The sequence below is a fragment of the Cyrtonyx montezumae genome, unplaced genomic scaffold (assembly GCF_038088225.1).
Source record: "Cyrtonyx montezumae isolate F1298 unplaced genomic scaffold, pur_monq_1.0 scaffold_8, whole genome shotgun sequence".
Classification (NCBI taxonomy): Eukaryota; Metazoa; Chordata; class Aves; order Galliformes; family Odontophoridae; genus Cyrtonyx; species Cyrtonyx montezumae.
The window spans coordinates 88,799,047-88,824,695 of NW_027072089.1; the positions used below are offsets into that span (position 1 = coordinate 88,799,047).

At 35.2% G+C, this 25,649-nt stretch overlaps 1 protein-coding gene across 1 annotated transcript in view; it reads left to right on the forward strand.

Annotated features, from left to right (window-relative positions):
• ATP9B (ATPase phospholipid transporting 9B (putative)) overlaps window positions 1-25,649 on the forward strand; it is a 172,371-nt gene that overhangs the window by 124,983 nt on the left and 21,739 nt on the right. The window contains exons 12-15 of the mRNA XM_065753250.1: window positions 1,768-1,928; window positions 8,174-8,316; window positions 16,234-16,346; window positions 19,736-19,984. Of these exons, the coding sequence (XP_065609322.1) occupies window positions 1,768-1,928; window positions 8,174-8,316; window positions 16,234-16,346; window positions 19,736-19,984 (666 nt within the window). The remainder of the gene's footprint in view (window positions 1-1,767; window positions 1,929-8,173; window positions 8,317-16,233; window positions 16,347-19,735; window positions 19,985-25,649) is intronic.

Genomic DNA, 25,649 nt, shown 5'->3' on the forward strand with positions numbered 1-25,649 from the left:
CATACCACTCAAAAAACACTTTTGTTGATTCCAAACATAAATGTACGTGTCTTCATCAATTAAAAAGGTAATAATGCTTTGAATTAGCTACGTAGCAGTGTGCAGTGAACTACATTTGATGTTTCTGTCCCCAAAGTGGCATTCTTTCCAAAGAAGCTCTTTATTCCTTTCTCTTATGGGGTGTGGTTTTTACACGGAGTGAAGGGGGAGAACATTACTGGGGTTAAGGGATAGATATGCTTTCACTACTATGATTCAGGGAAAAAAAAAGTGTGAGGTAGTGGTTCTGCATATTGCAAGACAGTGATTCTTTATTTTATTACAAAAAAAGACCAACTCTGGAAGGCCAGATTAAATCATTCCTTTCACTTTTTAATGGGATTTGGATGAATAGAGTAAAATATGCACTTTGCATTCATTGATAGCATCTTTAGGTTGAGGTAATTGAGTCTTTTTTCCCTGACTGAATGAATAATGACTTCATCTGATCCTCAGCGAGGCCTGAAACTTAGGCTGCCTTTGTCAACGCAAAAAGATCTGGGCTTTGAAACATGCTCTACTTCCCTGGCTTAATTTTTCTTCATTTTAATCCAAAAACCTATTTTTCTCAATAATTCAAGCATAAACTATGTAGTAGTTGAAGCAGCGGAAATTGCAAGATATTTGTCCTCGTTGCTGCTTTCTAAATGCAGCTGATAAATCAGCCGCTGTGGTCTTCAGCTGCCTGGTTCTCTAGGGAAGGGACCGCCCATGTATAAGCAAGATTGCTGACATTTTTAAGAACTATATTTAAATGATTCTTTTGCAGAATGTTTGTTATCTAAGGAAGTGTTATGTTTTACTGGTCTTACTGGCGGGACATAGAGATAAAAGGGCACTGGTGACAGAGCCTAGGAAACTCTTGACATAATTTTCTCACGGTTTACTGACTACAAGAACATCTCAAAAAGTGAAGTATAAACACTTACCTTACAGTATACATTACTGAAATGGTGAGAGTCTTAGTTGCATAGCTTAAAATACTTTCTTCATGGGAAACAGTGGATGAAATACAGCAACTCAGTGTTTTCAGAGTATTTCTGAATTAAATGTCTTCTTACTCAGGAAAAGCTGAAGTTCTGTTTTACTATTTTGGTTTGAAAATGGTTATACCGTTTTTAATTTATGAAACTTTCAATTATTCAAAATGTAACAAAAAATTATTTTGATGAGTTTGAATGTACAGACTGATATGGGAACATAACTACATGTTACAGTATGCTAATTATATGAACAAGATAATGCTCAGTTGTATTTGTCCATTTATTCTCAATTCTACAATGGATTTGTCTTCCAGCAGTAAACAAGCAGCAGACACCCTACAAATATAAAACGTGCTGATAGGACTTTTTCTGCATATGTGACAGAAGAAAATTGTTTCTGTTCATTTGCTTTTCATCTTTTTTTCCTTCCCCTCCTCTGTTCCTCTCCTGGATCAGAACAGGGAGAAGGGTATGTTGAGTTATAAAGGCATTCAAAAGTCCTGGCTGAGATGATTCACGCTGATTCTGGGTATTGTTACTGTCCTGGAGCCATGGGACACTACTAGATGCAAGCATGGAATCAATTCTGTTATCAAATTGTAGTTATTTCTTAGAAGTGCATGGATTTTTAGTCAGTACAAAAAAAAAAAAACAACCCTGGTAATAGCTAGTTGTTTGCACCACAAAAGTGTCAACGAAAAAAAGCATCACTCATGACTTACCTGATTTTTACTTCTTCCTTTAGGTTGGCTTGCTGGACCTGGAGTTGAATCAACTGACCAAGGCGCTGTTTTTGGCTTTAGTTGCATTATCAATTGTTATGGTAACCTTGCAAGGATTTGTAGGCCCATGGTATCGCAACCTTTTCCGGTTCCTCCTCCTGTTTTCCTATATCATCCCCATCAGGTATGTATAAGAATGAAAGAAAAACACAGATGTCTAATTTCACTGAATGTGGCTTTGCTGAAATTTATACTCACTGCTCATTGTGAAGGAAATTGATCTTATCAGGAAGCTGAAGGAGAAGGTGCCAACAAATCTGCTGATTCTTGAGGTATCACTATACAGAAAACAATACTGTTGTATTCTTTTTGTATAATGTTCATCTTGCTGGAGTAATCAGGATATCTAATCCTTTGCTAGCATAAATGTATTAATAAGGATACAATCTTGGTATATTTGAGAATGTGGTTTTAGGAAACATGCATTTGAATGAAGTGTTTGGTGTATTTTAGAATTTGATTTCTGTAATGGCCTAAAATTGAAAATGTTCAATTTCTCTGATTATAATACTGGCTTTATTTTTACTAGAACTATGATTAATGTAGATTGAATGCACTTTTGTAATGGCCGGACTTTTAACAGGTGTAACCAAGTAGAGACTTGCCATGAATTAATTAATTCATTAAGCATGAGTACTGTATATTCAAATTGCAGATAAACTGGAACAGGAAATGATATCTTTCTGTGTAATCATGTCTGCTGTTGACAGAGGAGTTAGAACACTGACTCTAAAGTGATATTCTTTTTTTGCCTTCGCAAAATGGAAATACTGTCTTGTGTTAAAATTCCCAGTGTTCAGATTAAGGTGACTATTAATTTTAGATGTTCTCTGGAACTCTTACATACACCAATCCAGTAACTACCCACAGTTAGCCGCTGTCTTTTAAATTGTGGGTATATTCCCTAGGATTTCCACAAAATATTTAAATCCATGTAGTGTAACAGAAAATAAACAAATAAATAATTTCATTAGTTACTTAAACTTAAATGAGTTGTCTGACTTATGCTCACAGGTTTATTTTTTTGTATATGTACGTCTGTGTGAAACAAAATCTCATTTTTGTCCAGTTTGATCAGAAAGTGTCTTAACAACTTGCACTAGTATAGTACTTTTCTGTTTTAAGAGCAGCTAATTCTGTTATGATGTTGAAAAGTTTCTGGTGAATCTGCTGAGATTTGTGGACTTTCCATTTCCTTTCCATTTCCTTTGACTGGTCCAGCTGGCAACCGGGCATTTAGTAGTGTTCCTCAGGGGTCAGTACTGTAGCTGACTGTGTTTATTATTATGTTGACTCATCTTTATTGATGATCTGGACAAGGGGATTAAGTGCACCCTGAGTAAGTTTGCAGATGACACCAAGTTGGGTGGAATTGTCGATCTGCCTGAGGGTAGGAAAGTCCTAACAGAGAGATCTGGGAAGACTGGATTGATGGACTGAGGCCAATTATATGAGCTTTGACAAGATCAAGTGCCAAGTCCTGCATTTTGGTTGCAAAAACCCCATACATAGCTAGAGGCTTGGGGCAGAGTGGCTGGAAAGCTGCATAGAGGAAAAGGACCTGTGGGTGTTAGTTGACTGTCGGCTGAACGGGAGCCAGAAGTGTGCCCAAGTGGCCAATAAGGCCAGCAGCATCCTGGTTGTATCAGAAATTGTGTAGTCAGGATCATCCCTCCGTGCTCTGCTCTGGTGAGGCCACACCTGGAGTACAGCGTTCAGTTTTGGACACCTCACTGAGGCCCTCTGGAGCGTGTCCAGAGAAGGGCAGTGCAGCCGGTGATGGGTCTGGAGCACAGGTCTTACGAGGACAGCTGAAGGAACTGGGACTGTTCAGCCTGGAGAAGTGGAGGCTCAGGGGAGACTTTATCTCTCCATTACTACTTGAGAGGAGATTGTAGCAAGGTGAGGGTCAGCCTCTAATCCAAGGCACCTAGCAATAGGACAAAAGTGGCTTTAAATTTTGCCAGGGGGTTTTCAGTTTCAGATTGGGTATTAGGAAAAAATTATTCCCTGAAAGTGTGGTGATAATGGAAGAAGGTGCCCAGGGAGGTGATGTAGTCACCATCCCTGGAGATTTTCAAGAGAAGGGTGGATGTCTCACTGGGTGTCATGGTAGTGATGAGTTGAGGGTTGGACCAGATAATCTTAGTGGTCTTTCTTTCCAGCTTATATGATTCTATGATTCTGTGGCTGGCTCCTGGTTCTATTTACACATCTGTGTTTCTATATTGTGATACTTTTCCAAACACTGTCATTCCCAGAATTTCCTTACTGTTTGTATCATGATGTTGTTTGGGTTGTGTTGTCATTCTCACCCTTTGATTATTTAATATTAAGCAAATAATCCACATGGAGAGGCTAAACAAGCTGCATTCAAGTGATGAGTGAAGTGTATTTATTACTTAAATATACTCTTCGTTGTCAATGACAGCAAGGGTGAACTGAGTAAGAGTATAAACAATGACTTGTTTTTCACTGTGTTCTTCCATAATAAATACATTAGGAGCAAACTTTTTAAAATTATTAAAATACAGAGATATTTTTACTACTGGATACAACAGCACTGCATGCAGCAACTCACCTGCAGTACTGTGTCCAGATGTTAAATCCTCGGTACAGGAAAGATACAGACCTTTTGGAGTGCATCCAGATGAAGGCCAGAAAAATGATTCAGGAGATGGAACACTTCCCTTATGAGGACAGGCTGAGAGAGCTGGGACTGTGCAGTCAGGAGAAGAGAAGGCTCTAGGGAAACATAGCAGCCTTTCAGTATCTAAAAGGGAGGTATAAGAAAGAAGGGGACAGACACTTCAGCAGGGTCTACTGTGACAGAACAAGGAGAAATGGTTTCAAACTAGAACAGGGGCCTATTCCAGTTCTTCAATTATATGTGGAAGATAATAAGCAATGCCAAAATACTGTGTGAATTTATAGAACAGATTTAGTTATGCATTGGACTTTACAGTTACCCCCATGGAAGATCAGACAAGTATCCAAAAAAGACTACTTTTTTCCACTTTATACGTTTATCTATTCCTATACCAATTTTTCTTCAGCTCAGATTGTATATATACAGTTGTTTCTTACTGTCAGCAAATTTAACAACTCCAGTCATGCTGATGTTCAAATATTACTACATTTCCTTTTCTCTGGAGCTAAGCATGGAAATGACTTATTCTTAGGGCTGTGTTTTAAGTGTAAGCTCTTGGAGATAAAAATTACAAGACTAATGCTGGAGCACCAGGTGTTGTGTCACATTATTTCTAAAATAGCTATGTGGGGTGAATAATGAACTTTGCTTTACAGGTAAGGAAGTGGATGTGGGAGGATAGAATTGACTGGGAAAGGCAAAGCATATCTGCATTCATGCATGAAATTTATTGATTGATGGTTTTAGAGAATTTAGAGAAACAGGTTCTAAATGTGGAACTTTTGTTTTTTGGTTTGTTTTTTTTTTTGTTTTTGTTTTTTTGTTTGTTTGGTTGGTTTTTTTTGCGGGACAAGGAAAATCCAGCTATGCAATAAAAATAATTTTGCATCTCCAGGAATGTTTGGTGCAGATCACCAGTAGGGAATGACTAACTGTTAGCATAATTTGACTGATCTCTGTACATCCTCTCCTATAATTAATGGAAAGAGGAATGTTTCCTTTTTTTTCTTATCCTCCAGGGATCAGCTGGTTGTCTGTGCTGCATTCTAAATACTACCATAGAATGGTGGCATGTAAAACTTTAAAAGTATAAACATAAAAACAATGTCACAAAATGAAATTGGAAGACAAGTTATGCATTCAGTAGCCTGCAAGAAATCAAGTAGAATGGAGAAAGGTAGTAGTAAATCAACATATAAAGCTTAGTCCAACTCTTCATGGGTTATAAAATAGAACAGTTATGCACAGGAGATGCTTTGAACACCCCAATCTCAAGAAATATTTGGCTCTTAAGAAAACTGTATACTTTAGTATATTTTGATGTTTCCTTTGTACTAATGTTTCTTCTTATGGAGGAAGCATATTCTAGAGAGGATTTCTACATTTCTTAATTTACTGGGAACAGACTATAGAAACCAAGTCCTCAACAGACTGTCCAAAACTTAATACACCTCTTTTAGTTTTACGTATGCCTATTCACTGTTTGTTTGGTTTTTTTTCAGATTTTCTGGAATTTCTTGGAGTGTTCCACACTTCTCGATAATTCCGTCTGTTCTACTTAGCAATGCATGCTAGAAAGATAGGGGTAATTCCTAAAATGTTTCCAGGCTTTGAATTACAGATTTTTCATCACTTCTTATGAAGAGAAAGTGTCTTTTTTTTTTCTTCAAATTAAATTTGAGAAATTATTATTAAAATCATATAGAATGCATTCAGAACATCAAAATCAGGTAAGACACCTGCTTATAAAAATACAGGTCAAGATATGAACTGCACTCTTAAGCAGTGAGATCTCCACTGACAGACTAGGCACTTAGCTTTCCCACTGCGTGCCTTGTGTCTGACGTTGCCACTCTTAAATACAGCTTTCAACACAGAGTGGTAGTCTTGGTAGTCCAGGCAAAAATTTTCTCATAGTCCAACTTTCTCTTTGACATAGAATCATGAGAGCTTGCATATTTCACATAGAATACGTGCTAGAGCAGATGTCTAGCCATTGTTAAAGTATACTCTTGTTTTTCTTCTTGAGCTAGATTGCCCTTTGTACTTGACTAATTAGCAGATTCTTGTCCCTGAGAGGGTTAAATCTTCTGTCTTTTTTTTTTTGTTGACTGTTACATGTCTCATCATGTAGTCTGCTAGCAGTGATTCTTATTTTCTGTCTGAGTTTGTAAGTTGACAAAACATTCGTATGACAAATGCTGGTAGCTTGTTGCTGCCTCTGTATTGACTAAGGAAAGGTAAAGCTGTACTTCAGCACTGTGAGTCAAGTGGCTTTCAGTATTGTTCTGAGAAAGAGAAAATTCAGGATGGTATTTACTTCTTTAATGGTCAGTAATATTTTATGAAAAAGGCTATCTTTTTCTACTGCATTTTCTTCTGCTGCACAAATTCAAGGAGATGGATATGGAATAAACAATTATAGTTAAATACATCTCATCAGAATTTTATCTCCACTGTTAACTCAGATAATTCACAAGCACTCCATCAGTGTGATTGAAAGAGGAGAGATGAAAACCGTGGCTGGAGTTTTGGTTATGCTTTGTAGCAATTTTTTATTAATGTTAATATTTTTATGGGAAAAAAAAAGTCTGATGTACATTAGCAGGATTTTGTCCTTTAAATACCTTTGGCCAGTTGTAAGAGTCATGTGATTGTAAACCTGATATTAAACTTGTGACTCTGCCCTGTGCCTTTGGCAGATTGCCCACAAATAGTTTGCATTGCCACCATCTGTCTTTTCTCTATTTCTAGTATAGTGGACAGAAAGGAACATGTGCTTGTTCCTCAGTCTTCTTCCTGGAGTGGTAGCATGATTTTGGTGAATAGCTATACGGAGTAAGTGCTAGAACTAGTTTTGAGTTAGAAAATTTAATTTAGGGCAAGAGCAATGTTATTTGTCTCAGACCAGCAGGAATGAGGACTTGTATATCATGACTTAGGTATAAGGGCAATTAATTCTTGTGTGACACAGATGTGAAAGTATTAAAAAATCATGCAGACGCAGGTAACATTGGGAAAAAAATCTCGTGATTGTTTACTTCTATAGTTAGCAAAATTTGCTGCAAACTGGAATTTCTAGTACAGAGCTACTCAAAGACTCCTTTTTGCTGCTGGCAGTAGCAGCTCTGGCACACATGCTGTCACAGGAAGGTAGATTTCGCTGCTTGGGCACTATTCTCATTTTGCAATTGAGAGCCTCTGTAATTATGTTTTGGCAAGGACAGAAACACTGTTGATTAGTTGCAGAGAGAAAAAGTTGACAAATATATCTGTACTTTCCTAAAGGAAAAACAGCCATTTAAAAACAGACTTGACGAGATGTAGCCATGTTTTATTTTTTCCTTTAAAAATAAAAAAGTTAGTTCAGTTTTGACTGACTGGATTCTGATTTTGTTGTTAAAGTGTATAATACTCTTATGTGTCTAACTGTAGTAGCATAATAATCTCCAAAAAGATTAGCAGGCTGTCTCATGTAGAAGGCATGGTATTGACTTCTTTTACGTTGCAGTATTTTCTGAAAGTCTGGAATAAAGCATGAGTTTCTAACGTGGTATGTATTCTATAAACAGATAACAATACTCCAACATTTTCATTGCATGTACTTTTAAGATCTTTTTTTCAAGAACCCTAAAAACAGCTTTCAGTATTGTTTCTATGGTTTTAAATTTCACTTTGCCTAATATTCTTGCTGATTACAGTATACATTTCATTTGCAGTTTACGTGTGAACTTGGACATGGGTAAAGCAGCCTATGGGTGGATGATTATGAAAGATGACAATATTCCTGGAACAGTTGTTCGAACTAGCACCATACCAGAAGAGCTGGGACGATTAGTTTATTTGCTAACGGATAAAACAGGTATATCAGGTTACAATTATGAAACAAGATGGCTTTTATTCTTTATCTGATATGTTAATGTAAGAGTAAATTTAGGGTACTGCTTTTTATTTTTTCAATAAAATGTTAAGCATGTGCTTGAGGGTTTTGTTGTTCCAGTGCCCATTAGCTTAGTTAGACCACTACTTACCCATGGTAGGCTGTATTTGGTACTTCTCTGTTTTATTCTGGTTGGAAAACTCTGGCTGCAGTAACAGGATGCTTGATGGCATTATTTAGGAGTGCCATAAATTAACAAGTCTCTTACTTCAAAAAGAACTCTGAATTGGCACATAGGATGCTTTTTTATTCTGCATCTCATTTCTATTGCAGCATTGTATGATAGTTACAGTTAATAATGGCCTTAAAGAGCATTTCATAAAGTCAGCATCTTAAATTGCATTTGTTATTCCCATGACATTAGATGCTGCATATTTTACAAAGGCCAATTCAAGAGCTGCTGTATGATTTCATCTTCATAGCTATAGTTACACCTGACCTAGTAAACTGGAAAACCCAGTCCCTACTGGTATCAGAAGTAATAGTTTGTTCTGTGTTCTATACTTATGTGTACCATTATGACTGAAACTTGTTACAGTCTTACCATGCACTTAAGTCTTAGAAATATTGAGAGATAAAATATCTTTATTTTATTTTGAGAAATATCATAATAAATAGAAATTGAAGATCTTTAGCAAATGTGTTATTTCTTCTACATTCTTGGTTGGCTTTTTTTTTTTTCTTTTTTAATTGAGATACACAAATCAGTTCTGATAGATATACTGTTTATTGAAGAAGCTGAGTTGGGCTAATTTTTGAAATGAGAGAAATATTTCTCCTTTCTTTAAACAGCTGAAGGTATGTTTTAGTGGTTTCAAATAAAATCTACTTCGTCATTGTGAGAAAGTTTCAGGAGGGTTTTCCTTGTGTTATACAGAAAGCATAATACCCATTATAAATCTTTCTACTTGAAATGAGTCAACATTCTTTCTCTTGCTGAATGCATCCACTAGTTCATATTTTGAAATGAAATATCTATTTCATACATTGGCATCCTTGAAAATACATTTCTTCTATTCCTATAGATAGCTATATAACCTTATATGCTGTTGAATGCTGTTCTGCCATTTCTTAAAAGCTAAATACAATTGCCATCTTAACATGTAGAAAAGTATTCTTAATTACAATGTAGTAATTCTTCAAAACAAGTGAACAATTCTTTTAAAAAGTTTTATTTCAATTAACTAATAATTTCTGTGCTGTTTGAAACTGCTTGTTGATTTTAATTGCACCCTTCATCGTGATAATTTAAGTAACTTTAAGACTACTGTCTCATCATAGTCTGGAAATATGTAATTTATAGCATACATTTTGAAAAAGGCAAGTGAGTTAAAGAGAAAGTAGTGAATCCTCAAAACAATGCAGTAGATAGTGCTTTGGGCAAATGAATTCTAGTTTTTAATCAAAAACAGTGTTCAACTTTTCTGATACAGAATCTAGTTACTGATTCAAACTAGAAATGTGATTCATATGTTAGAGTTGTCTGCTTACACTTAGATTGCATTGAAAATTTTAAGAAACTATGTTAATAGTCTATTCAGTTTATTCTACAGTCCTGAAAATGTATCAAACACAATGCAGGAGTTGTATTCAGCCCCTGCCTGGTGACCAGTTTATATTCTGAAGCATTGGGGTCACTGAACTGTGTTCTCTTCCTTTTACCTACTACCTAGTTTAAAAAAAAAGCGGAAGCTTTTTCTGCTATACTTAACATTATACAGCAGTAATTGAAAATAAAACTACTCTCTTTTACAAGAAAAAAAAATGATTTTATACTAATGTAGTATTTAGTGGAACTGAGTTATTTAAAGCAAAAATACTGTTACATTTATAAAATTTTGAAAGGAAACATTTTTTAGATTTGCCAATAAAAAGAGAAACAACCCCGTTTTCTTCCAGCTGTTTTTTCTTTTTTCAGACTGCATTGTGCTACTTGCAATCTTTATAGTTCTGAAAGAGAAAATAAGCCTGGAATCTCACAGACCTGAAAAACTTCAGTAAACTGGCCTTGCAGGCTTCTTACCTTCTTGAGACCATGATGTGAACCATTGGTCATTTCTAACAGTCTGAAATGTCTTGCAATTTTAAAACATTTTAAATGCAGGCAAACATGACACCAACATGCCCTTTACCTGAGTATATTAGTAGCTTTTTCCATTTTCCTTTCCTGAATATATTTGAACTTATTCTGCATTTTATCACAAAGATAAAGCATGCTGCTAGATAATGAACAAATTGTGTGCAATTAATCCACAATTGCCATTGCATTATTATACACTGTTTATGAGAGCTGGTTTCAGAACCTTCTCTGTTGAATTTTCAGTTGATTCTGTTTCTGCCTGCTTAACGCTAGCCTGTTCAAAGCAGAAAGAAGAAAGCTAATTTTATATCTGTCCATCCATGTCAGTGCTAGTAAAAAGCAGGACTAAAAGACGTGTCTAGTTAGATATAAACAAGTGAAAATTTTCTCAATATTTAAAGGAAATGCCGAGAATGGTCTGCACAAATCTTATATTGTGGTCCAAGCTTCACTGGAAATGATTGAGAATTAGCTGTTGAGTTTAAGGAGCATTGCCTTACTAACATAATTGCAAGGTAGTCCTTTGTATGATTGTAAATTGGGTTTGTGCTTCATCAATAAGCTTTTTGACAAGAAGCGTCCATCACAGTGGCTCTCTCATTTGCCACAGTAGAATAGAAAATGAACTATCCCAATAATTGCATTATAGTTTCCTTATTGTGGGACAAGAAAGCAATGTGGTATAATTAGGTTTGATTGGAGTGCATGTTTCCGGTAAGATCTGAAATTAATGATGTTGCTATAGTGACACATCTGCGGCCACCAGTGCGTGAAACATAAAGTAATTCATTCGACGAGAGAAGACATCTGTTAACTGCAAGGATGCAGAGCATATTGACACTGACCAGAAATACTAGACGTTATGTGATAAATGAACAAATGATGCTGAAACAGGAGGACAGATAATTTGTACTTAATCTGGTGGGAGAACTTTAATCTTCTCACTGGTTGCATTTGACAATGCCATTGTTTAAAGAACAATACTGCAGAGAACTCATAAATTTTAAAACTTAACTCAGAGTGCAGCCTATTAAAGCAATACATTAATTCCTTTGTTAGGGAGTTTTTATCTTCGTGTAGAACAAAGCCATTACTAAAAACACCCACTAAAACAACAGGTTTTTTAGGACTCACATTTTAATTATAGCATCCATTACCCAAAATGCCATGTTGTTTGGACTTGTATCACATATAAGTTTGACAGAAAGGCGTCATCCGTTATGGGGGTGTGGGGGTTGGTACAGCTATAGGGAGAGCTATTTTCCAGTGTTTCCAAGGGTGGCTGAGCATCATGTCTTCTCCAGTGTACAAAAAGATTCTATGTCTGAAAGAAAAAAATGAAGATATTTGACAATAGGTTTTGAACATATTTGTTGTTTAGAATTTGGGATGGCAAGCCTCCAGCCATCCACAACAAGTGTTTGGCTAGTATTAGTGGAAGGTGTCCCTGCCTATAGTGGGGGTGTTGGAACTAGATGATCTTAAAGGTCTCTTCCAACCCAGAACATTTTATGATTCTATTCAGCTGTAACAAATGTGCGCTGTATTCCAAGTATAGTTATTTACTAATGCATACACTTGTATTTGTGTTCAGTAATTAGCATTTTAGCAGGTGTGTGGGACCAAATGGGATACTTATAATAGTTTAGCAGATGCACAGAGCAAAGGGGTTCTTGATTTTCTGGGAAAACCTTGTTAGAGATTGGTGTATATATGCATTTTCATTAAATATGACTGATGTAAAAGACTGTTTGAATAGCGAATTTCACTAATTATTTCTGAAAATTAGACTTCTAAGGTATACTTCTGTTTTTCTGTTCAACATAAGCTACCACAGAGAGAGGAGTTAAAAACAAACAAACAAAAAACCTGGTGGAATCTCTTCTTACTTTAGTGCATACATAGTTACACAGTCACCCTTGTTTCTCACCTGTACAGTTCTAATACCACTGAGCATGTAGTGTAGAGCATAAGAGGAATGGTTTTTATGGTGAGATAGCATAGGAAGCTTCAAGATATGCACTCAAGATCATTCTAAGGAATCTTTGTGGCTTTTGTTGGACACTCATCTACTGAAAATCTGTTGTGTAGCCAATGAATATGGATATATTCTCTGAAATATTGCTGTAATTTGTGTGTGATTTAACAGACAGGAGGCAAAAGACACAGAGGAAATAGCTGCTGCTATTCATGACTGTATCAGTGGTACAAGTACCGTTAGCTGCTGCTCAGGATAAGCAAATCTCAATTCTTTGCCCTCGTTCCTAGTGGACTGCAGATTATCCTGTGGTTTGGTTTGAGGTTTTATAGTGATTTATGTTTATGGGCTGTTCACAAGTGCTGAAGTTGAGTGAGCAGACATACTCTTTGGATGTTTTTAAGATGAGGCTTTTTCATTTTCCTTTTGTATTCTTACCATATTTCTTCCTGGGTTTATAGAAGGCATATTTGTCTCCATATAGTTGCCAACAGTTTCTTTAAATAAAGTCTTGAACTGGAATTGGCTTAAATTTTCTAAAGAAGTATTCAAATTTTATCTATTTAAACAAATAACTCAAGTAGAGAACTTATTTTATGGAAGATTATTCACTTTCTCATTTTCTGATAAAGGTACTAATTCTTCTGTTGTACATATTTTCCTGCTTTTTTATTTTGTCCTGCTTAGACTGTTGGTATTAGTCTCAATTACCATCTAGTAATATAGGTTCAGAAAGATCTGCATTTACTTCTCAAAAAAAGAGAAAAAAAAATACTCTACTGCTCTGTTGTGAATCACATCTGTTGCCACTCAGGGAATGATGCCTTCAGGACTTTTTCCTTAGAAATTAATTTCCTCTTTGCCTGCTTTACTCTGTGTTTAATGATACAATTTTAGACTAAAAAAAAAGAAAAAAAAAGCTGTTGGTTTCATTAAAGAACATGCTACATTTTTCTTCAGCAATCGCACACTAACTTTTTGTTAGGATATTTTCCTTGTTGTTTCCAACTCACAGCATTCCAAAGCAGAGTTTATTAACATGTTATGTTAGTAGTAGATCATACACTGACTAGCATAATTTCTGGAAGCTTTTCTAAATTGGCTTTGTTTGTCTGATAACTCTTCATATTAGCAATATCCTGAAAGCATGGTATCGATAAGTGGCTGATTAAAAAGGATTATTAAAAATAGAAAGCTCTCATGTTGTTCATAAGTACTTTTATTGCCTTGAGCATACGAGAAAGATGGCTCATTTTGGTGTTCTTTTCCATTCCTATGTTGGGCCATATAAGAAAACCTACTTTTAGATATTGCAAGGGCTTACATTTTGGTGGATAAAGTACAAGGTGTGTTGTTTTGTCACGGTATTAATTGTTGGTATTGTTTAGAAGACTATAATTTAACAACTTCTGAAGTAGTAACATGACTGATTGGCATTATGAAATATTTTGATTGTGTAATTGGGAATGCTTTTGTCCCTTTTGGTGTTCTATTAATTAGGAAAATGTAGAAATGAAGTTGTAATCTTCATGCACAGGAAAACATGTTAATTTCCATTTGGATTATTGCAATAGATATATATATTTTTTTTTTAATTTGAGGAAATTACGCATTCATAAATGCAGCTACCTATGTTTGTCTAACAGTGCTTCAGATGTATTGTGGCTGTTGTTGAAAGCCTAAGACTAATCTTGAAAATCCATGAGCGAAAAGGAATTTCAGGAAATAAAAAGAAATAAAATGCAGGAAATAAAAAGGAATACAGGAAAATCAATGCTTTTCAGCTCAAAGGCTTTTCTCCTCTGCTTGCTGAGGTGGGAGTGAATACACAAATTCTTCCATCTATCTACAGTTCTCTCACTAAGCGTGATTTGGAGTTGAACTGATTTAGTGATGTCAGAACAAATAATCTCTCCATATAATAATCATAGAGCCAATTCTGTTTCCTCAGTTTTTCCAAGCAGTAGTTACAGAACTAGTGGGAAACAGGTTTGACTGCTGTCTCAGCTTCTGAATAGCATTTAGTTTCATAACTCCTGGGGAGCATTTATTTTAATTCAGAAGCTTGGCAAAGCCAAGGGCAGTGAGAAGATTTTAGCATTCCTGGAAAGTAACAAACATTATGCAAATCTTATTGCAAGAAATTTCCAATTAACATTATTGAACTACGTGAGTATTTGGGCTTTTTATTTTGGTTATGGATATTTTTCAAAATTATGAATTTAGTTCCTCATGTTTGCAAGCGGAAATTTCCACGTCTCCTATCTGCAAAATGGAGATTTTATTTTTATTTTGTTCTTTTTTTTTCTTAGTCCACAATTGCATCATGAATATAATCAAATTTAACAGAAGCTCTTTGAGTAAAAATAAAGCCTGTAAAAGCAAAAAAGTAATTCCTCATGGTATTGCATGATTACTGTAAAAGCAAAATAATCTTATCCCTTGTATATGAATAACCTAAAGTTTCTGACTTGCTAATTGTAGAGATCAAGAACTTTGTCTTCATGGACTGTTTTCCTGATCTGGGAGTATTCTACTTATCAAATGCAGTTTTTATAATGTTATATATTTTGTGTAGAACATATTATGTATTTCAGGTAAACCGTATTTTAAATATATTTAATTAGTTTGACGATGCAAAAATGAGATGAAGGGTCACCACAAAGATATTACCAATATGCAGGAGTGATAGATATATCAAGGGAAACTGAAAAAGACGTATGACTTTTACAAGCCTGTTTAATCTCTGAATATCACTTATGAAAATTAGGTGCATAAACTGGATGCTAAATGACCAAACTGTTGATTTTTTTCTTTCCATATAGTAATTATAGCATAAATTGTGCATTTCACCTTCCCTATTCCTGTGTCTTGTGTCTTTAGGCATAATGCAATGAAGACATGAAATATTGTGCAGTTTTATTTGTATGTATTTATGCTATCTGTAAAAATACACAGAAGCTTCAAGAATGGCACTTCAGTATCATGTGTTTGCTTTAACATTAATTGCTTTAACGTTAGAATATAGTCGCATTTATTTTTCTGGATTACCCAAAGCTTTGTACTCGTTAGGTTCACTTTGAGTAGCAGTAAGAACAAGTTTTTAAGAAGGATAGTTATCAGAGTAGTCTTCTGCAATCATCCCATGGGAAGACAGGCAGTAGTGACCTCTTTGCCTCATGGGCCTCATAATGGAAGACTGAACCTCCAGTCCTCTGTTAGAGCTTTTTCAAATGCGGCAATGTGGCTTGCTGGCAGAGGTGGACACGAAGTGCCAAGCCATGACTGATGCCTTGTAGTTTCTCACAAATGGGGAGTTAGTTCAGAAAACACTGATTTCATCCACTCTGGCTCGTTCTGGTTGGAGGCTAGATAAGTCAAATTGGTCAGCAATGTTAGTTTTTAATGATTTATTCTAGCTAACATTGAACATAACTATTTGCCATCATATCTGATTTTATATGTGAGGTGCTGTATGTTTGTGTTGTGTTTGTTGGTTTTTTTTTTTCCTATGGCTTTTCTGATGGTACAAACTTGCATTGGTGTTTGAGAGTCACTATTCACATACTGTATTTTCTGCGTTTTTTACTGCAGAAAATGTTTTTATCTCTTTGTGATTTCTCTTTCAGTTCTGTTGGCAGAAACTGCTTGAGGGTTGAACCAGGGATTTCTTCAGTATTAGATCATGATTCACTCCTTTTCAAAAAAAAAACTTTCTTTTTTGTAGTCTTCTCGGTATTTTTTTTTTGCTGCTTTGTAAAGCACTTCTTCTCTATTACAGGAACGCTCACACAGAATGAAATGATATTTAAGCGCCTCCACCTAGGTACTGTGTCCTATGGAACAGACACAATGGACGAAATTCAGAGTCATATTATAAACTCTTATTCACAGGTATCTCATTTATCATTTTTGACATTTAATATTGAGATTTTTGCACGGCCTTGAAACGTTGATCATGTCAAGAAATTTGAGACACTAGGGATGTTCTTCCATTTGTAGATATCTCTTAACAGATGTGAAAGGGGAAGATGTGAGATAGTATGTTGTTCTTTCCTGATTCTAAAGTTTCTCACAACCAACACATTTAAAGAATTTTACTTTTCTATTCCCCAGTAGCAGGACTCTGTGTTAACTTATCTGTGCAATGTACTTTGTCTTCTGCCAAATCATCTCAGAGTAAGCTATTCATTATTGAGACTGCAAATTACGAGTAAATACCCAGCACACAGCAAACAGTAATTACATCTTTGAAGATATATTCATCAGGAATAGACAGTGGAAAGCACGTTAATTTGCATAACAAAAAAGTAAAAAATAGACATCAAAATAAAACATGTAAAGACATAATTTTTCTAAAAGCATATTTTGAATGTTTTAAAAACATTTGTTTAAAGATAAGATTGAAGACAGTGTAAAATGAGGGAAAATAACTGAGAACTCTCCACTTGTTGAGAAGAAACTGTTTGATGGTGTTCCTTTAGTATATGAGTACTTTGTCTGGGAAGAGGTTTGTGACTCTTTTTCTATCTGTGGGTGAGCTGTGGGGTGGAGAAGGAAGTTTGAATTCTGCCAATATCACTTTCATCTCCCATGTATATCAAGTACCTCGTGTTCTGCAAACCTTTCTAAGGACTTGGTTCCAGTTCCAGGACTGAAAACATGGCTGACTAACTAACCCAGTTAAGGTTGTTAAGTTAAAGACTGACCTCCTTATCTGTGCACTCATTTTCTCTTGTTAAAGTACTGCTGGATGAGCAATTAGTTAAAATCTTTAGTTGTGCGGTGTTTTTGAGTTATAGTTTCCTTCTCATTTGTTTGTGTTTTGTTGTTGTTTGTTTGCTTTTAGTGATGTTAGTATTTTTTAAAGTTTGACACCAATCTGGACTCAATTAATACTGTGTAACATTTGAGAAAAGAAGCAGAAAGGAAAGCAAAGACTAAACAATGGATATTTGTTTTTAGTCTGTAACGTGAATTTCTCAACTTCTAAACAAATAAAGAGATCTACTTTTTAGATGTATCCAAGAGAAAGGAATTTATTTCAGCTTAATTCCTATAAATACAACCGTGAACAGAAACTGAGAGGCAACAATAACCCTGAGAACTGAGATATGTAGATTTTTACTTAAAGATCAGTAGTCCAGATTTTGTTCAGGATGGGTTACTGAAAGTAGTTGCTACCTGACAACAATTGTAAAAATAGCCCAACCATCATTTTCTTACAGTAGATTGTTTGAGTATTCACTGTATCAACAGTTTCAACTAATAAGCTTCAGCATGCATACATTAAGACTGAGTCTGCAGACCAAGTACCAGTTGTCTTCTAGAGGATGCATATTTATTAACACTGTAGTCATTTTTTGATGTTAAATATTTCGTCTGAAAAGAATTGCCTAATACTTGCAATTCCTATTTGCTTAAAGGTTTTACTAGTTTGTTGTAAAATTTAATGAGTGGTACCCATGCTTAATTAAGATTTAATTACTGTAGCAGATTTGGCACTGAAATTTGTAAAGGAAGAAAAGCAAAGGAAGCTATTTTCCCTTCATCACTTGTTGGAAAGAATTCCCAAATTAGGTTTGTTTTTGAATAATAAAAAGAACTTTCTTGGAACTACTTTTTTTTTTTATGTTTTTTTTTTTTACCTTTATGTAATGCCACTTGATGTTTGAAGTATGCTTTAATTATGTGTGTTGGTAACAACTATTTAAAACAGAAAAATGAAGTTTTTCTAACAAAACAAGCAACTATTAAGCAATTGCTTCAATCTCAAATCTATGGTGAGGTTTTTATTTAATCTGTGGTAATAGAAGCTGCCAGTTAGCCAGGCAGCGATTCTTGTGTGACATTGATTTTATCCCTTGTTTGTGTTCTGTTTTATTATTACAGTGGACCTACTAGACTATTGTCATCTTAATGTAACACACAAATCTATTATAACCTGATTATATTTCCCCACTGGAAGCATTTTGTGATAGAGGGCATAATCTTTAATGGAATTTGTGTGAAATTAAATTATACAAGCATCAATAAACATAACATAATTCAGAAGGAGTAAATCAGCTTAATTTATTTGCGGCTGTAATGGCATCAGCGTTAGCGGAATGCAAATGCTGAGGTTTAAAGCGGTAGCTGAAAAGCAGTGCCAGATGAGCAGAAAGTTAAACCCTTTATTAGACAACACTGTAATTTGATGGGCAGAATGTTCACGGTTCAGCAGATAGCAGTCAGGAGGAAAAAAACACATGGTTTTTGAAGAGGTTTTCTGAGTTACCCAGGGTGAACGGAAGACTCTTTGCTAGTATTACAGATCTATATGTATTTCAGATGCTGAAAACTGAAAACCTGTTACTCTCAATGAATTATATAATACTATCTTAAAGGACAAACTCGATTATGAGCTGCAGCATTTCTGAGGAATAATTTAAAGTGGTGCTGGTTTGGCAGTTTTCCAGCAGTAACATCCTTAAATGTGTCAGACTATTGTTTAGCAATACCTTTTTATTAAACAATTATACTCTGCTAAGAACAAAAAGAATTCCAACCTGCTGCAGAAGCAGCTACTCTACGAACTGCATTTGTTTACAAATAGCATAGAAATTAAATGGGTCTTAAATTAAATTGACAATATTTTTTAATTAGTCCTAATTGTTATACTTAATGATATTTGCTTTTGTTCTCTTGTTCCATACCGATGTAGGGCTCTTTAAAATACCAAATATTTCGTTGAAGAATTAAAGGAGGAGGTTTTTTTCAATGATAAATTTGGGGATTTGGGTTTCTAATCTCAGAATGTACACAGATGATAAGGTAAAGAAGAATAAGTAAATAAATAAATAAATAAATAAACTCCTTTCCAGTCGTGTTCTGGTATTTCTAAACTCTTTCAATTGGTCTTTAGTACTTTTTAAAAAATAACGCATGGGAGGTAAAGACCATATCAGTCTATTCACCCTTTCTATTGTATACTTGATTTAACGTGATATTTTTCTCTTATCTGCTACGTTACCTGCTATGTTTGAAATGTCTGTTATTGAAATCTAAATATAGAGGTGAGATGATGAGCCCCTAGTCACTTCTTAGTTCTAGAGAAAAATAGATGAGGGTTACAAGTCAGAAAATGGATGAGTTAACAATAGATTTTATGAAATAAATGGCTGTTAACTTTGCAGTTTATCACTCTTTGTAAAAAAAAAGGAAAAAATAGGTATGTACTAGTATTTATTTTTTGTTCCAACTTTTGAACTTTTTTTTACTATTCATTTTGTTGGGTCTTAAAGGTTCACTCTCAGAATAGCGGAAACAGTACAAGTTCAACACCATCTAGGAAACCTCAGTCGTCTGCACCCAAAGTCCGCAAGAGTGTCAGCAGCCGAATACATGAAGCAGTAAAGGCTATTGCACTGTGCCACAACGTCACCCCAGTATACGAATCTCGTGCTGGTGTGTCTGGAGAAACAGAATATGCAGAGGTGGATCAGGACTTCAGTGATGAAAATCGTGCTTACCAGGCTTCCAGCCCTGATGAGGTTAGTGTGCAAGAGCAAAAGTAATCATCTCTCCTGAAGAGGATTAACTAGGTTATAAAGAATGGAACCCTGAAATATCTGGATTGCTCTGAAAGTAATGCCTCCCATTTATTTCTGTGGAAACTACAACAAATACAAAGAGCACAATAATACTGTTTGATAGAGCAAATTCTCAGCTACAAAACACCATTTTTCAACATAGTCACCACCATTAGTCAATTCATGCAGATGAGCTGATCAAGACATTCTTCCTTTCATGGTGACAGCTGTGCGTGGCCATCCTGAACACAGTTTATCTTTCTTGATGCTGTTGCCACTGCTGAAACACACTGCCTTATTCTGCCAACATCCACTGTTTGGTCTCTATAGAAGTTCAGCAAGCATCGATGTATTTCAGTGGATGCATTCTTTCCCACATGGAGGAATTAAATGACATGTTTTTTCTTCATATGCATGTCCATGTCAGATGCCATTTTGGCAGACCATCCCTCTGTTGCCATCTGTCTCACAGCAACAAAATGTAACAGAATACTGATATGAAGGTTCAGCCTCTACCGTCATACCACCATCTATCTCTGGCATCACGGGCCAATTTAATAAAATAGGAGGCATTACTTTCAGAACAGCTCTCATACAGGTGTTTTGGGTAAAGTGTTTCTTCGAACTTACAGTAGTCTAGTTTTCTTTCTTTTCCTGTTGTGGGGCAGATCTAGATGTGTGTACCCTTGAAAATAGAGTACTTGAAGTTCACTTTGCTTCTGAAAGTGTTCAGATTGAAGGGGTGTTGTTCTAAAAAAATTCTAGCTGTGTCTGATGGTTGAATATACTGTTAGTGGTGTAGTCACAGTAACTTATTCATAATAAAAGCAAGTTTTTTGAGGGATGTGAAGACGATGGTGTATGCAAGAAAGTCTATGTATTCTTCTAATTTTACAAGATTATGTAATACAAGGCAGTATTTCTTCCATAAATGTCATCTTGGCCTGTTACTCTTGGTATACAACTTGTTTGCAAATCTTATCAACCATATCAACCATGCATAGTACTGTCAAAATATTATCAATTCAAAATGCAAACTAATTGATAAAAGTAACAAATTTATAATGAGTCCTTTTAGTAATGCATCAAATAAAATGAAGTCTGTTTTTGTAAAACTACCTTCAATTGCATGTATCTCAGATGCCATAAACACAGTTTATAGTGTCATGGAATTGCAAAGTATAGAGAACTGGCTGGTTCTCAATGATCTAAAAAGTGGCAGCTAGGACATCCACTTTAAAAATATACTGTAGGTAGGACCTGAGACACAGATCTCTGGCTAAAATCTGAACTCTACAATACTATATGTGGTGCTATATTATACCAGCAGATCTGCATTATGACTTGAAAATGTTGCAGAAGCATTTGTTTACTCCAGAGATATACTGACAATATAATCTGTTATTGTAGTTGTGTAATGTTTTACATACATTTGTGACCACATAGAAATTTTCATATGTGTATTTATGTAATCACGTTTGCTAAATGCGTTAGTGTAATGAACCTGCAAGGTAGTACTAAATATAATTAAGGATGTGATGACAGCTGAAGAGTAAGTAAATGTTCTGCTTTAACAGCCAAAGGTATTCCTAAAGCAAATGAAGAGATGTGCAATTGAGAGAGATTTAGTTTCTTTTATGCACTTGCTTTTCTCTACTTCTGTGCTTTGGTGTATTCATTCAGTTGTTTGGAATCTGAAAATATTACTTTAAATATCAATTCTCCTCCTATATTTGCTAAAGAAAACATCTGTAAGGCTGGAAAATTACGCAGGTGGTGAAGAGTATTTCACCAAATACACCAAATTTCACCATATTTCACCAAATGTATTTCAAACAGTAGAGAATTTGACCTTGGAAAAAGAAAAAGAAAGAAAATCTGATAAAGTGTTCAGATGACAGAACTCAGGGTAAAAAACAGAGGAAAAGAAAGACAGCAACAAAGAAACCATTTGTATTATAAGGAAGAGAATGCACAGGTATTTTTAACAGTGATTTTTTATCATCTCAACTCAAAAGTTCAGGTTATATGCAATGAAATTACAAATTGGGAGCATGGTTTAGAACTGACAGCATTACATTTCCTTTTTTTTTTTTCAAATACAGTGTTTGATACTGCTAAAATTATATTGAACAAATATACTTAAATATAATTAGAAATTAATACTAAGTGGAGTCATATTAAACAAAGAAGCTACAGAAAACATTTAAATAGCATAAAAAATGCATCATGACAGCAAAAAGATGAAATGTTGAAAGACTAGCAGGTCTTTATCATAATTTTTTAAAGAGTTCTATTGATGCAGTGTTTGCAAATCACTGGAGCCTAAGGAAAATAATGCAAATGGTTCATTATTTAGCTTATTGAACTTTACTGCAGTTAGGTTGACGGATGATGCCAATGTTTCCCAATCACCAAAGTACCATTTTAAAAGCATTTTTTATTGAATAAAGTGCTTTGAATATTGCACCCTGGAGCTTTATTTAGGGAAATGGTTCAATTGATGTTTTCTGTTTAACCTCATCACTGACCTATCACAACATATTTGGTTAATAAGCAACATTATCATTTAATAGGCTTAACCAGTTTTATGCATTATACTTTCTCAACATTACAACGCTATTCTCCTAGATTTTGTTGATGGAACTGGCTTGATTGCAGTCTTTTGAAAGATGTTATTTGCACAATTGTCTTTTTCTCATATAATATTGCATGTTATCATGGTAGCATATAAAGACCAGAGAATGATGTGTAAGTATAAACTATTCTTCCATGTAGAAAAAAGTATAAGAAGCACTTCAGCATTACACTGGCATGTAATACGGTTAATGAAATGACTTGAATTCATTTGAAATTCTTTGCATCTATGAATGTTTGCATCCATATACAGATAAAATATAACCAAAAGGAAGTATGCACATTTAGAAGTAGATACATTCATCATAAAAGAGGTATTTATCTTTTGCTAGAGCAACCTGAGATAAGTAACTGATTTTGTATTCATAATGTGAACCCTACTTATGCCAGGCTCTTTGTTTCTTATGATAAGTGATCAATATTTCATTTTCTCTGAAAAGAGTGGAAAGTTTCATTTGTCTGTCATTTGTCCTCTACAGCTGCAGCATAGCAAACAATAAATATTCACTTAGAACTTGCTGAAAAAAAAAAATGTCTTTTACTCAACCATCATAGATGTGGGTTCAGCTCATCTGTGGAAAACCAGCTACCCTAATGTAATGAACAATCATAAAATGATATAATCTAAGTAGGTAAAGCAATGGAGTTCGAAGGTCACAGACCATAGCAATTCAGGGGCATGCTATGAACAGGAGCCTTTGAAGACCTTTGCTCCCCTTTGGTCAGAAAAGATTGATCAGCCACGATTTTTAATGACTGCTTACTCTCATAAACCAGCTATTTATTGGTTATACTTTGTCCTGTACCAATATATTTTCAAGCATTTTTAATCCAGGATTTTGAAAATTTGAATACTACCTTAAAGTGAGGTCAGTTATTTAGTTCCAACATTTCTGTCCAAAGACAACAGAGCTTCTAAAATTAATTATAATGGTACATAGACAATCATTTAAAAACAGATAGGGAAATGATATGCCCTTAGTGAAGCAGCTTTTGTGTTTACAAAATTGAAGCTGTAATGTATGAGACATGTTGTATTGTTTAATTCATTTTATTGTGTGTGCTTATTGAAGCAAGACTAATTGTGTTGTTTTGTCAATGTATTGTGAAAAGCAAATCACTCAGTAGCATAAAACCATCACTTTCCTGACCTTCGAGACCTACAAAGAATAACTACTCCATAGCTTGTCTTGAATATTGATCAGCAGTTTTTTTTTCACATGATCAAGCTGTATTTTAAGTTAATAATTTTAATTTTGAAGTTTTTTGATGAAAAGTGATAGCCTGCATATTTTTACTACCAAATCATTGTTCATAAGTATAAACAAAGCAATGCTCATTGGGAACATATTGTTGAACAATCCTAAAAGCAACTGTTGGGATCATTCAAGCAGTGGAGAAACAAAGCTCCCAGCTACTTCCCTCTTATCACACCAATAGTCTTAACTTTAAATTGCCACATTATTATATTGCCTGTGTATCCCTTATGTGGCAGTCTGATTTTGAAAGCAGAACCTATTGTCTAAAATGAACATGCCCTAAGTTTACTCTGAAAGGAAGGCTGTTTATGGGAGAATTCTTCTATGCAACGAAACTGACTTAAATTTCCACCCATAGTTCTTCACTCATCTTACAAATTGCTCACTCACTTACGTCAAAGGTTTTAAAGCCTTTATTTACATTTTTCACCTAAGTGGTCAGGTTCATAGCATAGTTCCACAAAAGCAGTGTTGATACAAATCATAGGCACCCTCAAACTGCTGGATAGGGTGGAGATAAACAGCTAAGACCAGCTGCAAGGTGGTAGATCTTTTACTAAAACTAATGTTACATGAGAAGAGAATATCACACGTTGAAAGTGGCTTGTTGATCATAAATTGTCTTAGCAATATTTCATAAATACTGAGCTGTTAGTATTTCTGCTAGAGAGCAGCAGTGGTGAGCTTGTATACAAGAAAGGGGAAGCCAAAAACTGACCGCACTGCTGGTGGCCTCTGTGCTGAGGTTTGCAGTCCCACAATATCCAAGCACAGTGAGCAGAGCAGGTCACATGGTGGCAAACAGAGACAGCTGAGAATCTGCATGCTCTACAGGTCCATGATGGTAAGACACATCTGAATTCAAGGAAATCATGAAGTCAGGACCGGCTCCCAGAGCAATAGCAAGCATCAGCCACAGTCCTATAGCTGTGAGAAGACCTCTGAGGCAGGTCCAAAATCTGCATCAGAACCAGGTCAGCAGAGTATGTGACCAAATGTGAACATGGTTGCAATATCACTGCAAAATGACTTACGCAGGACTGGACATAGACAAGTGAAAGCCAGGGGAAGTCTCTGTGGAGGCTTCTACTGTTCTTTTATCAGAACCTTTAATACTAATCTTGTTCCCATGAAGGAAGGTATACTCAGGTACCTGACAGTTTCAATCTTAATAGGGTTTTGAATATTTTTTCACATAAATATGCTATTTTTCTTGACTGATGAAAGATTATATTTCAGTTGAGTAAGTATCCAACCTCCATTTTAACTTACTCAAACTGAGTGGGATTTTTTAATTTTTTTGTTTGTTTCTGCTTTCTACTCATCTACAGTAAGTCACTGTACTAGGTTGCTTAGACCAGGTAAGTTCTGAATAGCCTAGAATTCAAAGGGACCAGTAGTAAGCTGTGATGGTATCTTCCAGTCCTGACTGATGTGGTATCTAAAGCAAGCAAGAACAGTTTAGGGACATTTTTTGGATCTTAGGCTAGCCAGTAACAACCTTTTAGGATGGAACTAGTAAGTGAAGGTTTTCAGGATTTAGTAGCCTTTTTTTATTCAAGTGGCTATAACAGTTATTCAACAACTGGGACTTCTTCCTGCTGTCAGGGTCCCAAGATGACAGGTAACAAGAGGTGATTATCTGTCACATGGAGCAAAAGGACTCAACCGCAATTGCCATAAATAAAAATCAGTAAGACACTTGGGCAATACTACAGGTATTTCCTACT